The following is an 18,779-nucleotide window of genomic DNA, read 5'->3' on the forward strand; positions in this document are numbered from 1 at the left end:
CCAATTTTATTTGAAATGATTAAACCAAACCATAATTAGAAATAACTATATTGATTTAACTAAAATTAAAGATGAATTAGTAAGTTGACTTACAATTTCAATTAATTTTATAGTAATTACATAATCAATTAAGTGTTTCGTCTTAAGTAGAATGATCAATTGACCAATTTTATTTTAAATAATTAAAATCAAGCAATTATTAGTAATAATTAAATTAATTTAACTAAAATTAAAGATGAATTGATAATTTTAATTACGATTTCAATTAATCTTATAGTAATTACATGACCATCTAAGTGTATTCGTCTTGAGTAAAGTGTTAATTGACCAATTTTATTTGAAATGATCCGAATTAAGACATTATTAGTAATAATAACATTGATTTAACTAAAATTAAAGATAAATTGATAAGTTCAATTATGATTTCAATTAACATGTTGTAATAGATGAGTAATCTGTTGGAAAAAACCAAACAGTTAAAGACATTTGTTGAAAATGACCAAACATATATAGACATCTGTTGCAACAGATGACTAACCTGTTGCAATAACTAACTCATCTATTGAAAATTATCCAACAAATATAGACATCTGCTGCAACAGATGACTAAATTGTTGTAACACATACTCATCTATTGGAAATTATTAAATAGATAAGATATATGTGAACTCAGAACCAAAATGAGCCACAGAATTTAAAAAGTGATCAAAATAGGTCACTTATTTAAAAAGTTACCAAAATAGGCTAAATGTAATAATTTATTACGTTTTCTATTTTTTTCTTAACAATCAACTAACGGAGTTGACTTTTACAAAAACGTAAGAATTTCTTACATTTTACACGATAACCGAGGAAAAAATGCAGTGAATTATCAAATCAATTAAAAAGATACTAAAAAATGAGTTGTTCAACATAACAAAAAGTTACGTTCTTAATTTTTTTATAGCAGTGGTCCCCCACCCACAATTCCTTTTTCTATAAATGTCTCATCACTTCTACTTTTTCCTCTTTTTACAATTATGAATTTTTTGATTAGTTAAATTTATTTATATTTTTCATGTAGTTCAAATAATTTATTTTTTCCTCTATGTAATAAATTTTTACATTCTACATAAAAAATTTTAAAAATAGAAGTATCAATTACCTCACTAACTTAATAATTTTCTTATATTTATTCTATATAAAAAAATAATCACTTCTATCCTTAATTATTCGATTTCTCTCTAAAAAAAATTATACTTTTGAGTTTTCCTCTACTTCAAAATAGTGAAATGTTGAATTATCGTCGATCAAATATGTTACTATATAGAAGAATTATATTTTTTTGGTGTGTTAAAAATATGAAATTAATTTTTTCGTATAGTGATTCATCGTAGTTTTTGATTACTATTTCGATTAGGATATCGAGGAAACTCCATGCACAAATACGTTTCATATTATAATTAATAGAATAAAAAATCATAATTTAATTTATGAACACTCCTAAATTAATATAAGAAAATATATTTTTTTAGAAACACTCCTAAAAAAATATAATTCTTGTATATAGTAGCATATTTGATCGACGATAATTCAGCATTTCACTATTTTGGAGTAGAGGAAAACTCAAAAGTATAATTTTTTTAATGAGAAATCGGATAATTAAGGATAGAAGTGATTATTTTTTTTATATAGAATAAATATAAGAAAATTGTTAAGTTAATGAGGTAATTGATACTTTTTTTTTTTTTATGTAAAACGTAAAAATTTATTAGAAAAAAAAATTATTTGAACCACATTTAAAATATAAATAAATTTAACTAATAAAAAAAATCATAATTATCATATGTAAAAGAGGAAAAAAGTAGAAGTAATGGGACATTTGTGGAAAAAGAAATTGTGGGTGGGGGACCACTGCTATAAAAAAGTTAAGAACGTAACTTTTATTATGTTGAACAACTCTTTTTTTAGTACCTTTTTAATTTATTTGACAATTCATTGTATTTTTTCTCGATTATTGTGTAAAACGTAAGAAATTCTTACATTTTTTTTATAAAACGTAAGAATTTCTTACTTTTTACAAAAAAAATGTAAAACGTAAGAAATTCTTACGTTTTTGTAAAAGTCAACTCCGTTAGTTGACCGTTAAGAAAAAAGTAGAAAATGTAATAAATTATTACGTTTAGCCTATTTTGAATTTTTAAATAAGTGGCCTATTTTGGTCACTTTTAAAATTCCGTGGCTTATTTTGGTTTTGAGTTCGATATATGTTGAAAAGCAATTTAAAATACTAAAGCTCAAATGTTTTTAGGAGAACTCAAACATTTGTCCCCTTGTCTAAGGTCTTGTATTAAAGACTTATCTTCAATTTTAATTAAATTAATTTAGTTATTATTAATAATTGCTTAATTTGAATAAACAAATGACTAACCTGTTATAAATATCTGTTGCATTAGATGACTAACTTGTTGCAACAAATAGATAATCTATTGGAAAATAATTAAAATACTAGGGAACTCAAATATTTTTAGGAGAAGACAAATGTTTGTCCCATTGTCGTAGAGACGTCTTTAATTTTAGCTAAATTAATTTAGTTATTACTAATAATTGCTTTATTTGAATCAATAGATGACTAGCATGTTGCATCAGATGATTCACCTGTTGAAAATTATCAAACAGATAGAAAATCTGTTGTAACAGATAGGCCAACTATTAGAAAGCAATTAAAATATTAGGGAACTTAAACGTTATTAGGAGAAATCAAATGTTTTTCCCCTTGATCCTTTTGCATTTGATGTATGGTATATTATTTTTGTCTTCTTTACTTGTTTCATAAAATTTTTCATGTGTTTTACTTATTCGTTGTGCCCCTGTTGAAATTTTTTTAAAATCTTTTAGGTCAAATTTTATTCGTATATCACTTGGATATTACTTCATAGCTTATTTTGTAAATAAAATTATAATTTTTGTTGAATTTCTTATTTGGTGTATCTACTACTGCTACAATGGATAGAATCTACAACATGAATCTAACATATGAGTCATCTATTACAACAAGTTAGTAATTTGTTGCAATATATGCCTAATCTGTTGCAACAAATGACCCATATGTTGGATTCATATTACAACACTATAAAATGAATTCAACAAATAAGTAATTGCAACAGATTAGTCATATATATTACAACAGATTACTCATTTATTGCAACAAATTAGTCATATATGTTGCAACAGATTAGTCATATATGTTGCAGCAGATTAGTCATATATGTTGCAACATATTACTAATCTGTGCAACATCTTAGTCGTATATGTTGCAACAGATTACTAATATGTGGAACAGATTAGTCATATATGTTGCAACAAATACTCATCTGTTGGATTCACGTTACATGTTTTATCCATTATTAAAAAACAGCAGTAGCAGATACATCCAGATGAGAAATTCAACTAAAAAATAACAACATTAAAAAAATATATAAAAAAATAACAAACACTAACAAATCAAGTTCCTCATTTTCGTCATAACTTAAAAGCCCTAATTTTTTACTTGTGAAAATCGAAAAGAAATGATGAAGAACTCAAAGTTGTTGTCGCCGGAGAATGTTGCCACGTTGACTGACGATTGAAAGTAAAAAAGAAACGGGCAAGAACTCAAAACTATTTGTTGCCAGAGGTTGAAGTTGCACAAGATTGAAAGGAGAAATTTGAAAAGTTGTTGGTTGAGAGAAGTTCGAAAGAGAAACTATCGAGAGAAAGAGAGAAGAGAGAGAGACATTGGTTTGTAGAGGAAGGAAAGTTTTGTGGGTGTGGGTTAATTTGTATTTTTGAAAAGATTAAAAAGTTTTGAATTAAGTTCACAATTAACCTAATCAAGGTTTTTAATTATGTTTGACCCTTTAAATTGGTTAATGTCACCAATCCTTCATTTAAGATTTAAAAAACACCTTTTCCTCAATTTTCTCCCTTCTCTAATTAGCTGATTAAAAATAATAAAAACATAACATGTGCAAACACACATTTATCTAAAAAAAAAATTGGTGGTTGTTAGCTTTGAATTTAAGAAAATAATGGGGAAAGATTTAGAGAAAAAAATATTATATTTATATTAAAAAATTATTTTATTAAAAACTCAAAAATATGTATGTATAGCTATAATAGCTAAAAAATAGAAAAATATGTAATTATATTATTTGTAAATTCAACTAAAAAATAAAGAAGAAACTAATTTATATGTTCAAGCCACATAAGACTTTAATAAAATTAATTTAAAAACATTAAAAGTTAGCTACTCATAAATTGAATTTCTACAAAAATAAAAAAGCTTTTACAAATAATGAAGCTAATTGTGGTATTTTTGGAATATCATGAGACATATTTAATTTTCAACACTCCACCTTAGATGGGGAATTGTAGATTGTAATCTCGCTTGAATTTGACCTCATGAAATAATGTGTCAATTTATTTTTGATTTTGCAAGATCTTTTATTGAATTAAATAAGAGTTTTTTATCTCTCATTTCAACTTATAAAATTTCTTGATTAGTGAAATTAGAGATTTGACAATATTTGTCTCCAAATATAATTTAAATCTTTTTATAATTGGAAAACACATAACAAATTTTTATCAAATTCAGCCACGTGAAGAAAATATGAAATTAATTTGGTACATGTACTTATTTTGATTGCAATAATTTTTTTTTTCTTTTGTAGGAATATAATCACCATTTTCAATTCTGACTTTTTTATTTTTCATAGACATACACTTTTTAAAATAATTTCTATCATATCTCATGTGATTTGTACAATCACTATCAATCATCAAAAAATTAGATTTCTTGATAAAAAATTTGTTGCTACAAATAAGTGGTCCTTTTTTTTTTTTTTTTATTGTTGGTGACTTTGACATCTTTTTCATATTTTTTAGATTTATTTTTGCAAATCACAGCTTCATTGCGCATCTGGTCTATTTCAACATTTGAATGAAGAATAAGCTTTTTTTTAATCACAATGCTTGTAAGATGGGTACATTGAGTTGAGCCACAACAAGCCAGTTGATAAGCGAAACTCACATAACCATTTCCACAGTCTATCCATAAAATTTGTCCACCTAGATCAATTGTTAACTTGATGGGCACGGGTGGAGTTCTTTGTCCAATTTGGGTGATGTATTGGAGAGTGGATGAGTCTTTGGTCACAGGAGCCATACTCCTTTATCTCAAACCTTGCATAACAATAATATCTATCTTTCTAAGTTATTCAATAATTTCTTTGATGATCATTGTTGATCTTAGTATTCATATTTCACATATAAATAATTTTCTTTTGTTTTTGTTTTCCTTTTGCTTTTTATACTAAGAATCGAATCGAGGGGTGATTGTTACATAAACTAAATTATTAAGGAATTATAATTTTTAAATTAATTTATATTATATAAAAGATGCCTGAAATAAAATAATCTCATATTGAATGGAATAAAATAAGACATTTCAATACTAATATTTGATATTAAATTTATATCATATTTTAATAATGATGTAAATTAGTCTTCAAATAAAATTTTTTATTCCATCAATCAAAAATTCTACTCATAAACTTATTATCAAACTTAATGATGAGTATTCCACTTAAACAAGCCTACCAAACCTAAGAGTCTTTGAGCATCTCGTTGTTTCCAATAGTAGGTAGGCCTGAAAGCTTTTATTAGAGAAGTCTACCTACCAGCGCCGCCATGGATGTAACTGTCGAGCTCCAAAATTTCATTCGTGTATGGTTTGCAGCTATTGGAGCTTTATGCTATTGTTACTACTGCGTTACCCACATTCCTACTGGCATTCTTAGACTTCTCTTTGTTCTTCCAGTCATCTATTTCTTCCTTGTACTCCCTCTCGATCTTTCTTCCTTCCATCTTGGTGCCCCCACTATTTTCTACCTCGTTTGGCTTGCCAATTTCAAGCTCCTCCTCTTTTGTTTCGATCGTGGACCTTTATCCTCTTACTCTTCTTTGCCTCTTCTTCATTTCCTCTCCATTGCTCTCCTCCCTGTCAAACCCAAACACGGTATCAGAGATGGATCTAGAATTTCAAGTCGACCGCGTTTGTTTTGGGGGAAGATTATTCTTTTGGGAGCTATTATTGGGGCGTATAGTTACAGAGAGTTTTTACCTTCGCATGTAATATTGGTTCTTTACTGCATTCATATTTATATAGCAGTGGAGTTAGTCCTCGCAATTACAGTTGTTCCAGTACGAGCTCTACTCGGGCTAGAAATCGAGCCTCAATTCAACGATCCATACCTCGCCACCTCACTTCAAGATTTCTGGGGCCGTAGATGGAACCTCATGGTGCCTGGCATTTTACGTCCAGCAGTGTATTTCCCTATCAGCGCTATTTCAGCGCGTGTTTTAGGGAAGGAACTGGCTAAACTGCCAGCAATTTTCTCTACATTTTTGGTGTCTGGCCTAATGCATGAGTTGATTTACTATTACCTATCGCGCGCGAGACCTACATGGGAGGTGACTTGGTTCTTTGTATTACATGGGATTTGTTTGTGTATTGAGGTTGTTGTGAAGAAATATTTGGGTGGCGTATGGCAGATGAATAGAGTGGTATCTGGTGTACTCACGTTGGCGTTTGTGGCTTGGACTGGTAATTGGCTATTTTTCCCACAGATTATTAGGAATGGGTTAGACCAAAAAGCCATTAATGAGTACTACGTTTTGGTAGATTTGGTCAAAGATAAGTTGCTTTCAGTTTTTGGAATTTAGATTTTTGTACTAGTTGCTTGTAAGTGTACTCAGATTGGGATGGAGTTAGCTCCATTTTTTCCCAGAAAAACATGGTACGCTGTTGCACTTTAGTAGTGACATTCACTTTGACTAATTTTGAAGCAATTGGGTCAATTCATTTGCATCTGAACAAGAAAGAAATAAAACTGTAACGTCTAAAATGGAAATTGTTTGTACTATTTATTTTCTTATGTGTTTTTATATGTATCACATATTAAAAGAATGCCCTTCAACTAATAAAATAGCTCACAAGTACACTTTATTAAGTCAAATTCAGACAAATAAATTGAAATGAATGAAGTATAACTTTTTGTCCTTCGCCTATTTAAAATGAATGAAGTATTACTTTTTATCTTTTGCCTATTTTCGGGATTTTAATGTTTCAAAAGTGCCGAGATCTCTCAGAAATAACCTCTTTATCTACTGCGTACACTTAGCCTTTTCAGATCTTATTTGGTGGGAATATATGTTATTGGTGTTGTGTCATGTTTCAAAAGTTGGTATCCGACTCGCAAATAAAATTTGCACAAATTTTATAGTCCAATTACAAGAGAGAGGATTATGAAAATTATCCATCTAGGTTACACGTGTCTCCACTCAAGTGGAACTCCAAATCTCTAGAAATATATCCACTTTCCAACGTGTCATGTTGGAATCCATGCAAAAAAAAGACTGAACAAAACCAAACGTGTTCGCAATCAGATCATTTATTAAACCAAATTAGAAACCATAAATTTATTTCTTCCTAGTCTGGACAGAGCCCAATAATGGCGTCTATGGCAACTCTTACTGTAGTGAAGCCCACCACAAGTGTCAAGGGCCTAGCTGGAAGCTCCATTACTGGAACTAAACTTCATGTTAAATCATCTCGCCTCAATTTGAAGCCCTCTAAATCCAGGTAAGGTACTAGATGGCCCATGTTTCAGATTTTAGTAGTCTGTTTGACCAAGTTTTCAAAATCTGCATATTAATTTGACAAAGTTTTTTCTTGTCGGAAGTTCTTTTCGAAATAAGTATTTCGGGAGAGTAGCAATTTGTGTTTGACGAATCAACTTGCAAAGCAATTTGTCAAAATTAGAGCAACAATCGTGTTTGATTAAGGTCCCAAAAGTCCTTTTGGAAACGAAAAAAGTATTTTTTCAGTTTCTGATAAAACAACTTCTATTACTACTCAGAAGTACTTGTTTTTTAAACAACTTGATTCTCCGACATAAATATTTTTAACTTCCTAGAAACTTGGTCATGGCCAAACAGGTTATAAGTCAATGAATACCATGTAATTTCCAAATGAGATGTCATGAATGCATCCTCAATTCTTCAGCCTTGCTAGCCATGTATTCGGCACATTTTTGCATTCGCAAAGAGGCAGAATTAAGGACAATGAACCCATTGAATTTGGCACAAATTATGTACTTTGCATAAAAAATTATGCATAAATGTAATAAAACCATACTCAGTTTGAAGCCGCAAACTCTAAATCAGGAATTCGCCTCTGTTTGTGAAGATTGGTAGTTTGTGGCTTGTCAAACCTGGACTTAAGTTGTAAAGTTCAACGATTGAATCAGTTTTAAGAAATTAGCCATGGTGTCTAAGCCAACTTGTGTGCCCCTCAACTAATTCCAAAGGGCACCTGCTACCTCCCAGCAGCATGAATCAGTTTATCTGAGGATCTTTAGAACTATTATTCTATTCATTTTAGCATTGGAAGACAAATTAAAGATGAGTTATGGGCCTGTAAGCATTTTCTTTTTTTTTGTTGCTTTGATTGATTATGATAAATTTGTGAAGGGCTGGTGCTGTGGTTGCAAAATATGGTGACAAGAGTGTATACTTTGACCTGGAGGATTTGGGCAACACCACTGGTCAGTGGGACTTGTATGGATCAGATGCACCTTCACCCTACAACTCTCTTCAGGTATTTATTGCAAAAAATGGTTCATATTTACTTGCCATGCCTGCTGTAGAATAGTTGTGTATTTTAGCTCATAATTGACTAGCTAGTTGCAGCATCGATTCGCCAGAACATTACTGAGTTATAACTGTCTTTCTAATAACATTTTGTATTTGGTAGAGCAAATTCTTTGAGACTTTTGCTGCTCCTTTCACAAAAAGAGGTCTGTTGCTCAAGTTCTTGATATTGGGAGGTGGCTCAACTCTTGCTTACTTCAGTTCAACTGCATCAGGAGATATCCTACCAATCAAGAAAGGACCCCAACTTCCACCAAAGCTCGGTCCACGTGGCAAGATCTAATTTATTTCTAATCCAAATTTCTTGACCTTCATTCTGTAATTGATGTATGATCTGTCACAGCTTGTAAGTGTAAATTGAAGCCTACCTCAGACCTTTGTTACAACAAGTTAAATCTTCTGGCAAATTCGAAACATTGCTTTCTGACTTTGCAGCCTATAATATTTTATCATCTTTGCTAGGGTGTAATTCTTGTTGGTTCATTATGCCTTTGTGATATTGTTAAAAAATACTCTGGAAAAGAACCTATTTGACTTCTAATCGGGCGTTAACTTTCCATTGTATGTCACTTCAACGGAAAGCTCCTTTGCCTTAAACTTTTCTTAGCAAGTTAATCCAGTGAACAAATATTGATAAAACAGGCAGCTCTTTGCTTTAGGTTTGATCAAACCATGTCCATCCAGTAATCTGATAACAGTTAATTGCTTCTTTCCTTTAAGAAAACAAGAAAGTACACTGATAAGGAAATGGTAGTGTTAACAGTATGGACACCAAATATGTATTGCAGACTTCCTTCCCAATAAATCTAAAGACCTAAGGTCATTCACATTATCATTGGACTATTTGCAAAAAGTCCAAAATTCACATTGTTCTATAACAAGGTGACATATGGTACATACTAAATCACTTCAAAAGAAGTTCCACAGACCCGGTAGGTCCACTAACTTTTCCCTACTTACAAAAGGAATCGCTTAGTTAAATCCTAGATGGGTGTGATTCATCTCAACATGTACATTTGAGGACAAGCTTTCAGACTTCCATGAATTCTGCTGTCGCTCCTCATGAGTTAACTAAAATTCTGCACTGCCATCAATTAGTGACGGGCTGTTGGACTTCTACACATACCTAAGTTCTCTAGGTAAGAAAACCTCTTGTTGGTGACTATGTTAGGAGCTTTGCATTTGATCTTTGTGTCAATATCTTTAGTTGGATCCTCCTTCAAATCTTTCTTAGTGTAGTCGCTTTCTTGATCAGGTGTCCATCCGATGAAGTCCAAAAGTGTCATTGCAGCTCCATTGTCTGCAGAATTAAGCTTCCCTGCTTCTTCTTTATCTGATAGTGGTCTCTTTGCTACTCCATTGGAAGGATTTTGGGCCATAGCATCTGCTTGGAGAACGTCTTCAATTCGTGACATGATTGTGAATGCCCTGCTTTCTATTATTCTTGAATAGCTTTCTAAAACAGCTTGTCCCACATCCTGCAAAATCGAAGTAAATCTTGTTCCATTAGTTCATGTAGAAGAAGAAGAACTAGATCCTCTATGATGTTGAACTTTTTTGTTTAGGCCAAAGAAGAAAATATGAAACAAATTGAGGAACACCAAACAGTATATGGATGATCTCATAATGACAAAGAACTTGAATCGCCTAATGGAAGAAAAGAAAACAAGTCTAGATTCTCTAGAATATGAAATTGAAAGTAATCAAAATGTGCATGCTTCGTACTTTGTTGTATTGGATTTTACTAATGTCTAGTGTTGACTGAGAAATTCCAGGGAAGTGCTGCTTAAGAATTAGCAAGACGACTTCTGCTCTTTCTTCAAATATTCCTCTCTTCTCAAAGCTAACAGTCGAACCCCAGGATGACTTCCCATCTTTAGCATTCATTTTTCTTCTCCAAATAACTACAGAAGCCTCGATCCTGTCCTTGAGGTCTAAGATTTTATGTTCTGACGACATGTCCATCGTTGTGAAGAAGTAATCTGGATCAAAGTATTCCTCGGTGATGCTTTTGTAGATCGAATCTCCTAGGCTTGCTCTCCCATTCTAAACATAGTAAAAGGGAAATGTTAACTCAAGATCACAAGCTTGAAGTAACTTAAAAGCGAGACTCATGATTTTTTTTCGTTTTCATACCTTAGGTAGGGATTCTATATAACTTTCTGGAATCGCCATTTCTGATAGGACTTGAGAATTTATGGCCATGGCTGCTTTATGAACTTGGTTTACTGAATCCTTCTGACATCGCAGCCATTTCCTCATAAAATCAGACAAGCCGTTAGGAGGAACCTTAGGAGTAGGTATCCACCATTTGTCATCTTTCCTGCTGTTTTTTCCTTCTTCTGATTCATCATCTTTTGATACATAGGAGAACTCGTGTTGATCGTTAAGGCCATCTAAGCAATCCTGTTGATCAATTCATCGGGACATAAGAATCAATCACGACAATTAAGGACATTCTACAATGACATAAGGAAAACGAAAACAAAAGAACTTCATATCTCTTACAATAAGCATTGCATCTAGCTTGCGTAGTGCTGGAATGTTCATTTGAAGATCAGATCGCTGCTTTGTTACCATAACCTGATAAATTAATGAATGTATGATCACTCTTGTTGTATGGTAGATATATGCGACACACAACAAAGAGAGAAAAAGAGAGAGATACCTCCATGTTTGTTCCATCTTTTGATTTTTGTTTACAAGGAACAAATTCAACAATGTGATCTGTGACAGATAAAAGCCAACCAATTTCTTTCCTCCATTTCTCTTTTCTCTCAGCTGACATTGGCTCTAATCTCTTCATTTCTCCAAAAACAGAAGCTACATTTCGAGAAAATAAAGAAAAATAGAACAATTATATACAAGAAACATTCATAAAATGTATCTCAAAAACAACATACCAGACATTGAAAAGAAAAGTTGAGTTGTCAAATTCATAAACATTTGAATTACCTGATAGATTTGTGATTGCATTTGACAAAGCCAGCGCAGACGAAACACCCTTTCCTCCACCAGACATATCCTCACCAAGAAGCAACTTTGCAAACTTTTCCTTCATCAACTCCATATCTAAATATGAGCCAAAAATAGTTTGTGTGTCAACAATGTGGCAAACTCACAAAAACATGGAAACTACATTGATCCTTTGACTATATTTGTCAATTCATAGACTAGTTTTCACCCCAAAAGATAATTTTTTTTTTGAATAATTGCCCCTAAAGGAGAAATTGAACATTTTTCTTTAGCTTTGGCCAGATAACCTTAATTAATGCTTTAGACATGTTCAACCAATTTTTTTTTCTTCCAAAAGTAAAGCATTAAAGGTGACAGCAGAGCTAGGGGACCCCCCCTTTTTTCGAAATTACTCTAAGATAATTTTTATGTGCGTCTCTTTTGGCTTCTTCATGTGTTTTTCTTTATATTTTAAATCCTCTTAAATGAAAATTCTAGCTCTGCCAACAAGACCTCAGGAGCTTTAACAATCGGCTTAACTTTTTCGTTGTGTTTCATGGAGAAGGAACAAAAACAAGAATCCATCCACAAATAGAAAGGGAAGAAAATGACTTACCTGAAGGTAGATTCTTTGGGGAATGAGGACTAGTGACCCCTGAATCATTGGCCAAACGTGACTTCTTGAATCCAGCCATTGAATTATTGTTCGTTTCAAGAATCATACTTCACGTTTAACGCCCTTCAAATATCACACATTCCATAAAAGTATTCCTAGACAGCCATTTTCTTGTTGATTCTAGCAAAAATGTTAAGTTAAGAAAATGAAACTTGAGATCATATGACAAGAAAGTTAACGAAAATGGGGTTGTTGGTGAGGTGAAAATGAAAGAAAATATGGAAAGAAAGGGATGGAGGCAAAGTGTTTTCTTGATGGGAGGAACTTTTGGTTGTTAATTATTCAGTTTTAGTGAATGGTTGGAACAACGTGTGTGCATGTTTGTTTTTGATGAATGATGGAAACAGGATGTATTGTCATTGGCCTATGCTTTGACTAATTATAGAATGCAATTATATTTGTTCGTTTGCTATTGGTTGTTGTTTATAAGACAATGAATGGCTTTATTTTGCTTTAAAAAGTCAGGCCACCCAACTTAATTAAAAGAGATAAGTTCAAACGTGTGCAAAGTGTATTCTGAATGTTCTAGTTGCTAGAGAGAAACTTAGGGTGTGTTTGGTAAGACAGAAAAATATTTTCTTGAGAAATAAAGTGAATTTTGTAGTGTTTGGAGGTAATAAGTTTGGTTTTGGATAATCTCTGTGTCAATTTATTAAAAAAAAAAAGGGATAAACATTGAACCTTGGTACAAATCAATCTCGCCTGAGCAGGAAAAAAAATTTACATATATGTAAAAGTAAGAAAAAATATATTTTGGCTAAAAAGGTTAAATATTGTTATTTGATGTCAAATTGGATCATAAATTGTTACATTGTGTTAATTTATCATTATTTTATATGAAAATTATTTTGTATATACTTTTTAGATTGTTTATTGTAAATTGTAATTGTACTATTTTATATTTATTGAATTAAGGTTTTAATTGTAAGTTGTAGCATCTTTTAAAAATATTTTGAAATATTTTTTTAAAAATTTATCTATTACATGTATATAAATTAAATAAAGGATTAATAATAAATCCTTAAATTTTCTCCTTAATGTTTTATACTTTTTTTTTTATTATGTAATCTCCTCAAATCCTCCACTTAACAAAGCAAAAAAAAAAAAAGGTAAAAAGATTTTAAGAAATCCTAAATTTCTCCTTCTTTTATTTCTTTAAATAATATTTTTTAATATTAGTTGATTCTTTCAAAATTTTTAATAGTGTTGTCTTTTCATAAATTTCTTTCATATACTTTCCTTAGTTCTTTCATACTTTCTTTTCTTTGATATTAATAATTATTTTAAATTGCTTTCATCACATAAATTTTTATCAGATTGTTAAAATTTACATTTTATCCTTAATTTTTTCATACACTAATATTTATTTTTTGCTTGCTTCTTTGCAATATAAATTTTATTCGTGAATCAAATTTTATACATTAGTTAACGTGAATTTCATGTTTTCATTCATGATATTTTAAATTCTTTTTGTAAGAAATAACAAATTCAATGAATACATTCTCATACACAGTTGAAACAACATCGTTATTTGAGGTTTTATGAACATCATGTTTTATACCTTTCTATGTGTATTTATTAACAAATAATACAACTTGCTAAGTAACTAACAACGTTAAAAGATACATCAATTTTCTACAAAATTCAAAATTCAGAAAATAAAAGTACACCTAAACCAGTGAAATTTAGCATATTTTAGACACAATTCATACATAAAACATGTTTATTTATATCCATGATTCTTTTTTAATGTAATAGCAAATTCAGTGAACAATCTCATATTCATGATTCATATCAGTTTATATACAAATTTCTTACATACAAACATGTATAAACAAAAAAAATAAATTAAAAATACACAAATTTATATATAGATTTCAAACCCGTGACAAATAACAACAAACATAAGCTAATTAAATGTACCATATTTTATACACGTTTCATACACTAAAATATGTACAAGTAAGCCTTGAGCAGAATATTGATATTTCATATTGATTTTATACAGATTTCATACACACAAATTCTGAGAAATTTTTTAAGTAATATGTATATGAACTATACATAAATTATACTTAAAATTTTAAAAATTGAATATTGAAAATCATTAAAAATATTGAAACCTTTTTATTTTGAATAGTTAATATTTTCATTCGAAATAAGAAAAAAAATCATTTAAGAGAGAAATTAGGAATGGTTGATAACAATTTTAGGTAAGCGACTCTCTCTCTCTTCTCTCTCCAGCCGACTCTGATGCAAACTTAAGAAAGTCATGGTCGCGTCTATTTATGACTGTAGGAGAGCCAAACCCTACTTCTAATCCACAAACATCATATTCTGAATTACTAAATCCAAGACAAGTTGTCCAAAATTAAATAAGATGAGAACTCAACTAAAACCAATTGAATATATTCATGGTGAACCTACACTCAAGTTTACAATGGAGGAAAGAGAAGTGTTTGCTAACGAGGAAGGGTTGCATCGATCAATTGTGATTAAACTCTCTTCAAGTGCACCCGATTTGAAGGACCTAAGAACATTGCTATTGAAACATCTTGGAATCAAGGGTCATTGTCTAATTGGTTCATTGACATCACGACAACTCTAGCTAAGGTGTGATCAATATGATGATTATGTGACTATGTTTGCAAGATCAGTGAAATATTTTTCTTACAATGGAAATGAGCACCAATATAGGATATTCCCATGGTCTATCAATTTTAACCACAAATAAGAAACAACTAAGGCGGCAGTGTGGATTTCTTTGCCGAACTTGGCTCCACATCTATTTGCCAAGAGGTCATTATTGTCTATAGCAGCAGTAATCGGAAGACCAATAGCTATAGACAATGCAACACAAGTTAAGTCCATACCGAGCACCGCCAAGCTTTTAGAGAATTTTTAGGAAATTGTTTATGATAGTCTAACTTTGTATTGTAATTTTTGCAAACACCAAGGACATAATGAAGGTACATATCGTTTGATATTGAAAAAGAAACTAGATACTATCCAAAGTGTAGGTGGCGAGGGTTGTGAAGAAAAAACTACTAGAGAAAAATTTCAAGGAAATTTGAGAGAATTTCTGAATGAGAAGAGAGGGTGGGAAGATGGTGATCGAAGACCTCATGGAAAGAACCAACAACTGGGCTTGTTGGCAAGTTCCCATCCAGATGTTGAGGCCCATAACGATGTTGCTAAATTTGTTGCGTCAAATGTTGATTCTCAGCAACAACAAACTATTGCAAATAATAACAATAGGTGATGTGGATGCACGTGAGTTGATGGTCCAGTCCTAAGAGAATTCTAAGATTTTAGTGTTATTTTATGGTGTTTTCGGGTACAAGAATCTATATTTAGGCACAACAACTTCAACACTAGTTCAAGTTTAAAACAAGAATACTATGAAGTACAAAAACAACCTCAACACAAGATCAAAACAATCTTTCTAAGAAGTGTATTTTATTTTTCAGAAATTAAGATGAAATAGAAATATAAAGCCAAGTACCCCCGACTTCACGGAGTGTCCTTAAGGAATAATTTCCCTCACTGTACCCGAGGTTTTGAAATATTCTTCCCAGGATAAAATGGCTTTCAATCCAACTATAGTGGTCCCTCAAATAATTTGATTCGTCGAACTCACTCAACGATTTGATTGATCACAAAGAATGTTTTGAAGACAAAAAGAGTTTTTGTTTCAGAAAATTTTTCATTCATTTCTAAACCTGTGGATGAAAGCAGATTTATATAGCCATCAGATACCTTTTTTGAAAGGTGGCAATGGTCCACTTAAAAGGTGTATCCTTTAAAAGAGTCATGTCTGTTCATTCAAAATATTATGTCTTTTTCTGAACAGACACAACTATTTGAACAGTCACACCTTTTCCAAAACAATGTCTTTTGCTCGAAGGTTGTGTCCCTTTATTTTTCATTCACACCAATTAAACCCAACAATCCCCCACATAAATGGGGAATGACTATTCTTTGTAAAACTTTACGGATAAGTATGTGATCATCAAGCAAAGACTGATTGCATCTGGATAAGTGGGTTTTCCTTTGAACTTTTCATAGTGAGCATGCATCGGATGCACTTGGTCAATTAGTAGATTTGATATCTTTGAACCGTTGAGCTTTAATGTACACCTATACAACACATGTCACACAACCAACCTTTTACCATTTATGGTTCTCACGGTTTTATTCTTTTCAGCCATGAACACGTCCCAATTTTATGAGAGCTTAGAGAATAGGTCTTTACTAACCTTCTCCATGAAGCGGCTTCCACTTCGCCCTCACATAGGTGATTTCTAAACTTTCAATCCTATAGATTAAACTATTTGGTCAAATCTGTCAAATTTAGATAATCATTAAAAGACTTTTCACTTTAAGTCTTATCCTTGTTTACTAAACATTGTCTACATCATGAGAATGAGTTGGGTAATTGACAATGTTGAACTTGTCATACACAACTTTGTTTGATCTCCATGAAACTAGCTCTTGGGATCTCCAGTCTGCTAGGTAGAGTTACCGCCATGCTGACTTGTCCTAGGCCTTAAACCCATTCCCTTGGATGTCCTTTCTACTCCTTCTCTAGATAGGCCTTTTGTAAGTGGATCTGACACATTATCCTTTGACTTAACATAGTCAACAGTGATAATTCAACTAGATAGAAATTCTCTAATGATATTATGTCTTCGTCTTATGTGACGAGATTTACCGTTATACATTATGCTCCCTGCCCTACCTATTACTGCTTGACCATCACAGTGTATACATACTGATGCCACTGGTTTGGGCTAATAAGGAACATATTTCAAGATTTTGGAGCCATTCTGCTTCTTCACCGACTTTATCTAATCCGATAAATTCAGATTCCATTGTAGAGTGAGAAATACATATCTGTTTGGAAGATTTCCAAGAGACTACACCTCCACCGATAGTAAATATATATCCACTCGTGGATTTTACTTCGTTTGATCGGGTGATCCAATTTGCATCACTATATCCTTCAAGTACCGCGGGATATTTATTATAATGCAAGACATAGTCTTGAGTGTATTTTAGACACCCCAAAACTCTTTTCATTGTCATCCAATGAGTTTTGTTGGGATTACTTGTGTACCAACTCAACTTACTAATAGCGCATGCTGTCTGGTCATGTACAATTCATTATATACATTAAACATCCCAATACTCTTGCGTACTCCAATTGTGAGTCAGTTTTTCCTTTATTCTTTCAAAGTGTAAAGCTCACATCCAATAGAGTCTTGGCAATACCAAATTCCATATACCTGAATTTGTCAAGTACCTTTTTGATATAATGATACTGTGACAATGCCAACCCTTGTGGAGTTCTATGGATTCTTATACCTAAGATCACATCCACAACTCCAAGGTCTTTTATATCAAACTTGCTCTCGAGCATTTGTTTCGTTGCATTTATGTCAGAAATATCTCTACTGATGATCAACATATCATCCACATATAAACAAATAATGACTTGGTGATTCGGAGTATCTTTAATATAAACACATTTATCACATTCATTTATCTTGAACCCGTTTGCCAACATGGTTTGGTCAAACTTTATATGCCATTGTTTAGGTGCTTACTTTAGTCCATACAATGACCTAATAAGCTTACACACCTTATTTATCTTTTTTGGAACCATAAAACCCTCAGGCTGTTCCATGTATATTTCTTCCTCCAATTCTCCATTTAGAAATGCGGTTTTCACATCCATTTGATGGATTTCAAGATCATATACCGCCGCCAAGACAATTAACATTCGCATTGATGTTATCCTTATTACTGGAGAGTATGTATCAAAGTAATTAAGGCCTTCTTTTTGTTTGAAGCCTTTTATTACAAGTCTTGCCTTGTATTTGTCAATAGTACCATCCGCTTTTATTTTTCTTTTGAAGATCCATTTAGAATTTAAAGGTTTATTTCCTGGAGGAAGGTCGACCAATTCCCACGTAAGGTTGCTTAAGATTGAATCAATCTCACTGTTGACTGCCTCTTTCCAAAAGGATGAGTTTGATGACGACATCACTTTTTTAAATGTTTGAGGCTCATTTTCTAAGAGAAATGTTACAAAATCTGATCCAAATGAAGTAGACCTTCTTTGAGGTGTACTACGTCTTAGATTCTCTTTATTATTATCAATTGGTTCATCTCGAGGTCGTTTAGATCCTCCACTAGACTGTTCATGTCTAATTTTATACAGGTAAATATTTTCAAAAAATTCAGCATTATCTAATTCAATTACCGTATTTTCAATTATATCTGGATGTTCAAATTTATGAACCAAAAACCAACATGCTTTACTACTTTTAGCATATCCTATGAACACATAGTCAATCATCTTAGGTCCTATCTTAACTCCTTTAGGCATTGAAACTTGGACCTTTGCTAG

At 31.7% G+C, this 18,779-nt stretch overlaps 3 protein-coding genes across 3 annotated transcripts; 2 read left to right on the plus strand and 1 right to left on the minus strand.

Moving 5' to 3' along the window:
- The first annotated feature begins 5,214 nt into the window (after positions 1-5,214).
- LOC107876124 (long-chain-alcohol O-fatty-acyltransferase) lies at positions 5,215-6,932 on the plus strand. Its single transcript, XM_016723134.2, has one exon. It carries the CDS (start codon positions 5,710-5,712, stop codon positions 6,742-6,744), a length of 1,035 nt encoding a protein of 344 aa, XP_016578620.1. The 5' UTR covers positions 5,215-5,709; the 3' UTR covers positions 6,745-6,932.
- Positions 6,933-7,294: 362 nt separating this feature from the next.
- LOC107876125 (photosystem I reaction center subunit VI, chloroplastic) lies at positions 7,295-9,202 on the plus strand. Its single transcript, XM_016723135.2, has 3 exons — positions 7,295-7,663; positions 8,554-8,680; positions 8,837-9,202. The coding sequence occupies exons 1-3, from the start codon at positions 7,533-7,535 to the stop codon at positions 9,014-9,016; spliced, it is 438 nt and encodes a 145-aa protein (XP_016578621.1). The 5' UTR covers positions 7,295-7,532; the 3' UTR covers positions 9,017-9,202.
- Positions 9,203-9,511: 309 nt separating this feature from the next.
- LOC107876123 (rop guanine nucleotide exchange factor 12) lies at positions 9,512-12,755 on the minus strand. The gene is made up of 7 exons (XM_016723133.2): positions 12,305-12,755; positions 11,689-11,805; positions 11,402-11,556; positions 11,242-11,316; positions 10,870-11,139; positions 10,459-10,779; positions 9,512-10,211 (listed from the first exon to the last, which is right to left on the minus strand). Exons 1-7 carry the CDS (start codon positions 12,408-12,410, stop codon positions 9,828-9,830), a joined length of 1,428 nt encoding a protein of 475 aa, XP_016578619.1. The 5' UTR covers positions 12,411-12,755; the 3' UTR covers positions 9,512-9,827.
- Between the last annotated feature and the right edge of the window lie 6,024 nt (positions 12,756-18,779).

The sequence above is a fragment of the Capsicum annuum genome, chromosome 6 (genome assembly GCF_002878395.1).
Source record: "Capsicum annuum cultivar UCD-10X-F1 chromosome 6, UCD10Xv1.1, whole genome shotgun sequence".
NCBI classification, from domain to species: Eukaryota; Viridiplantae; Streptophyta; class Magnoliopsida; order Solanales; family Solanaceae; genus Capsicum; species Capsicum annuum.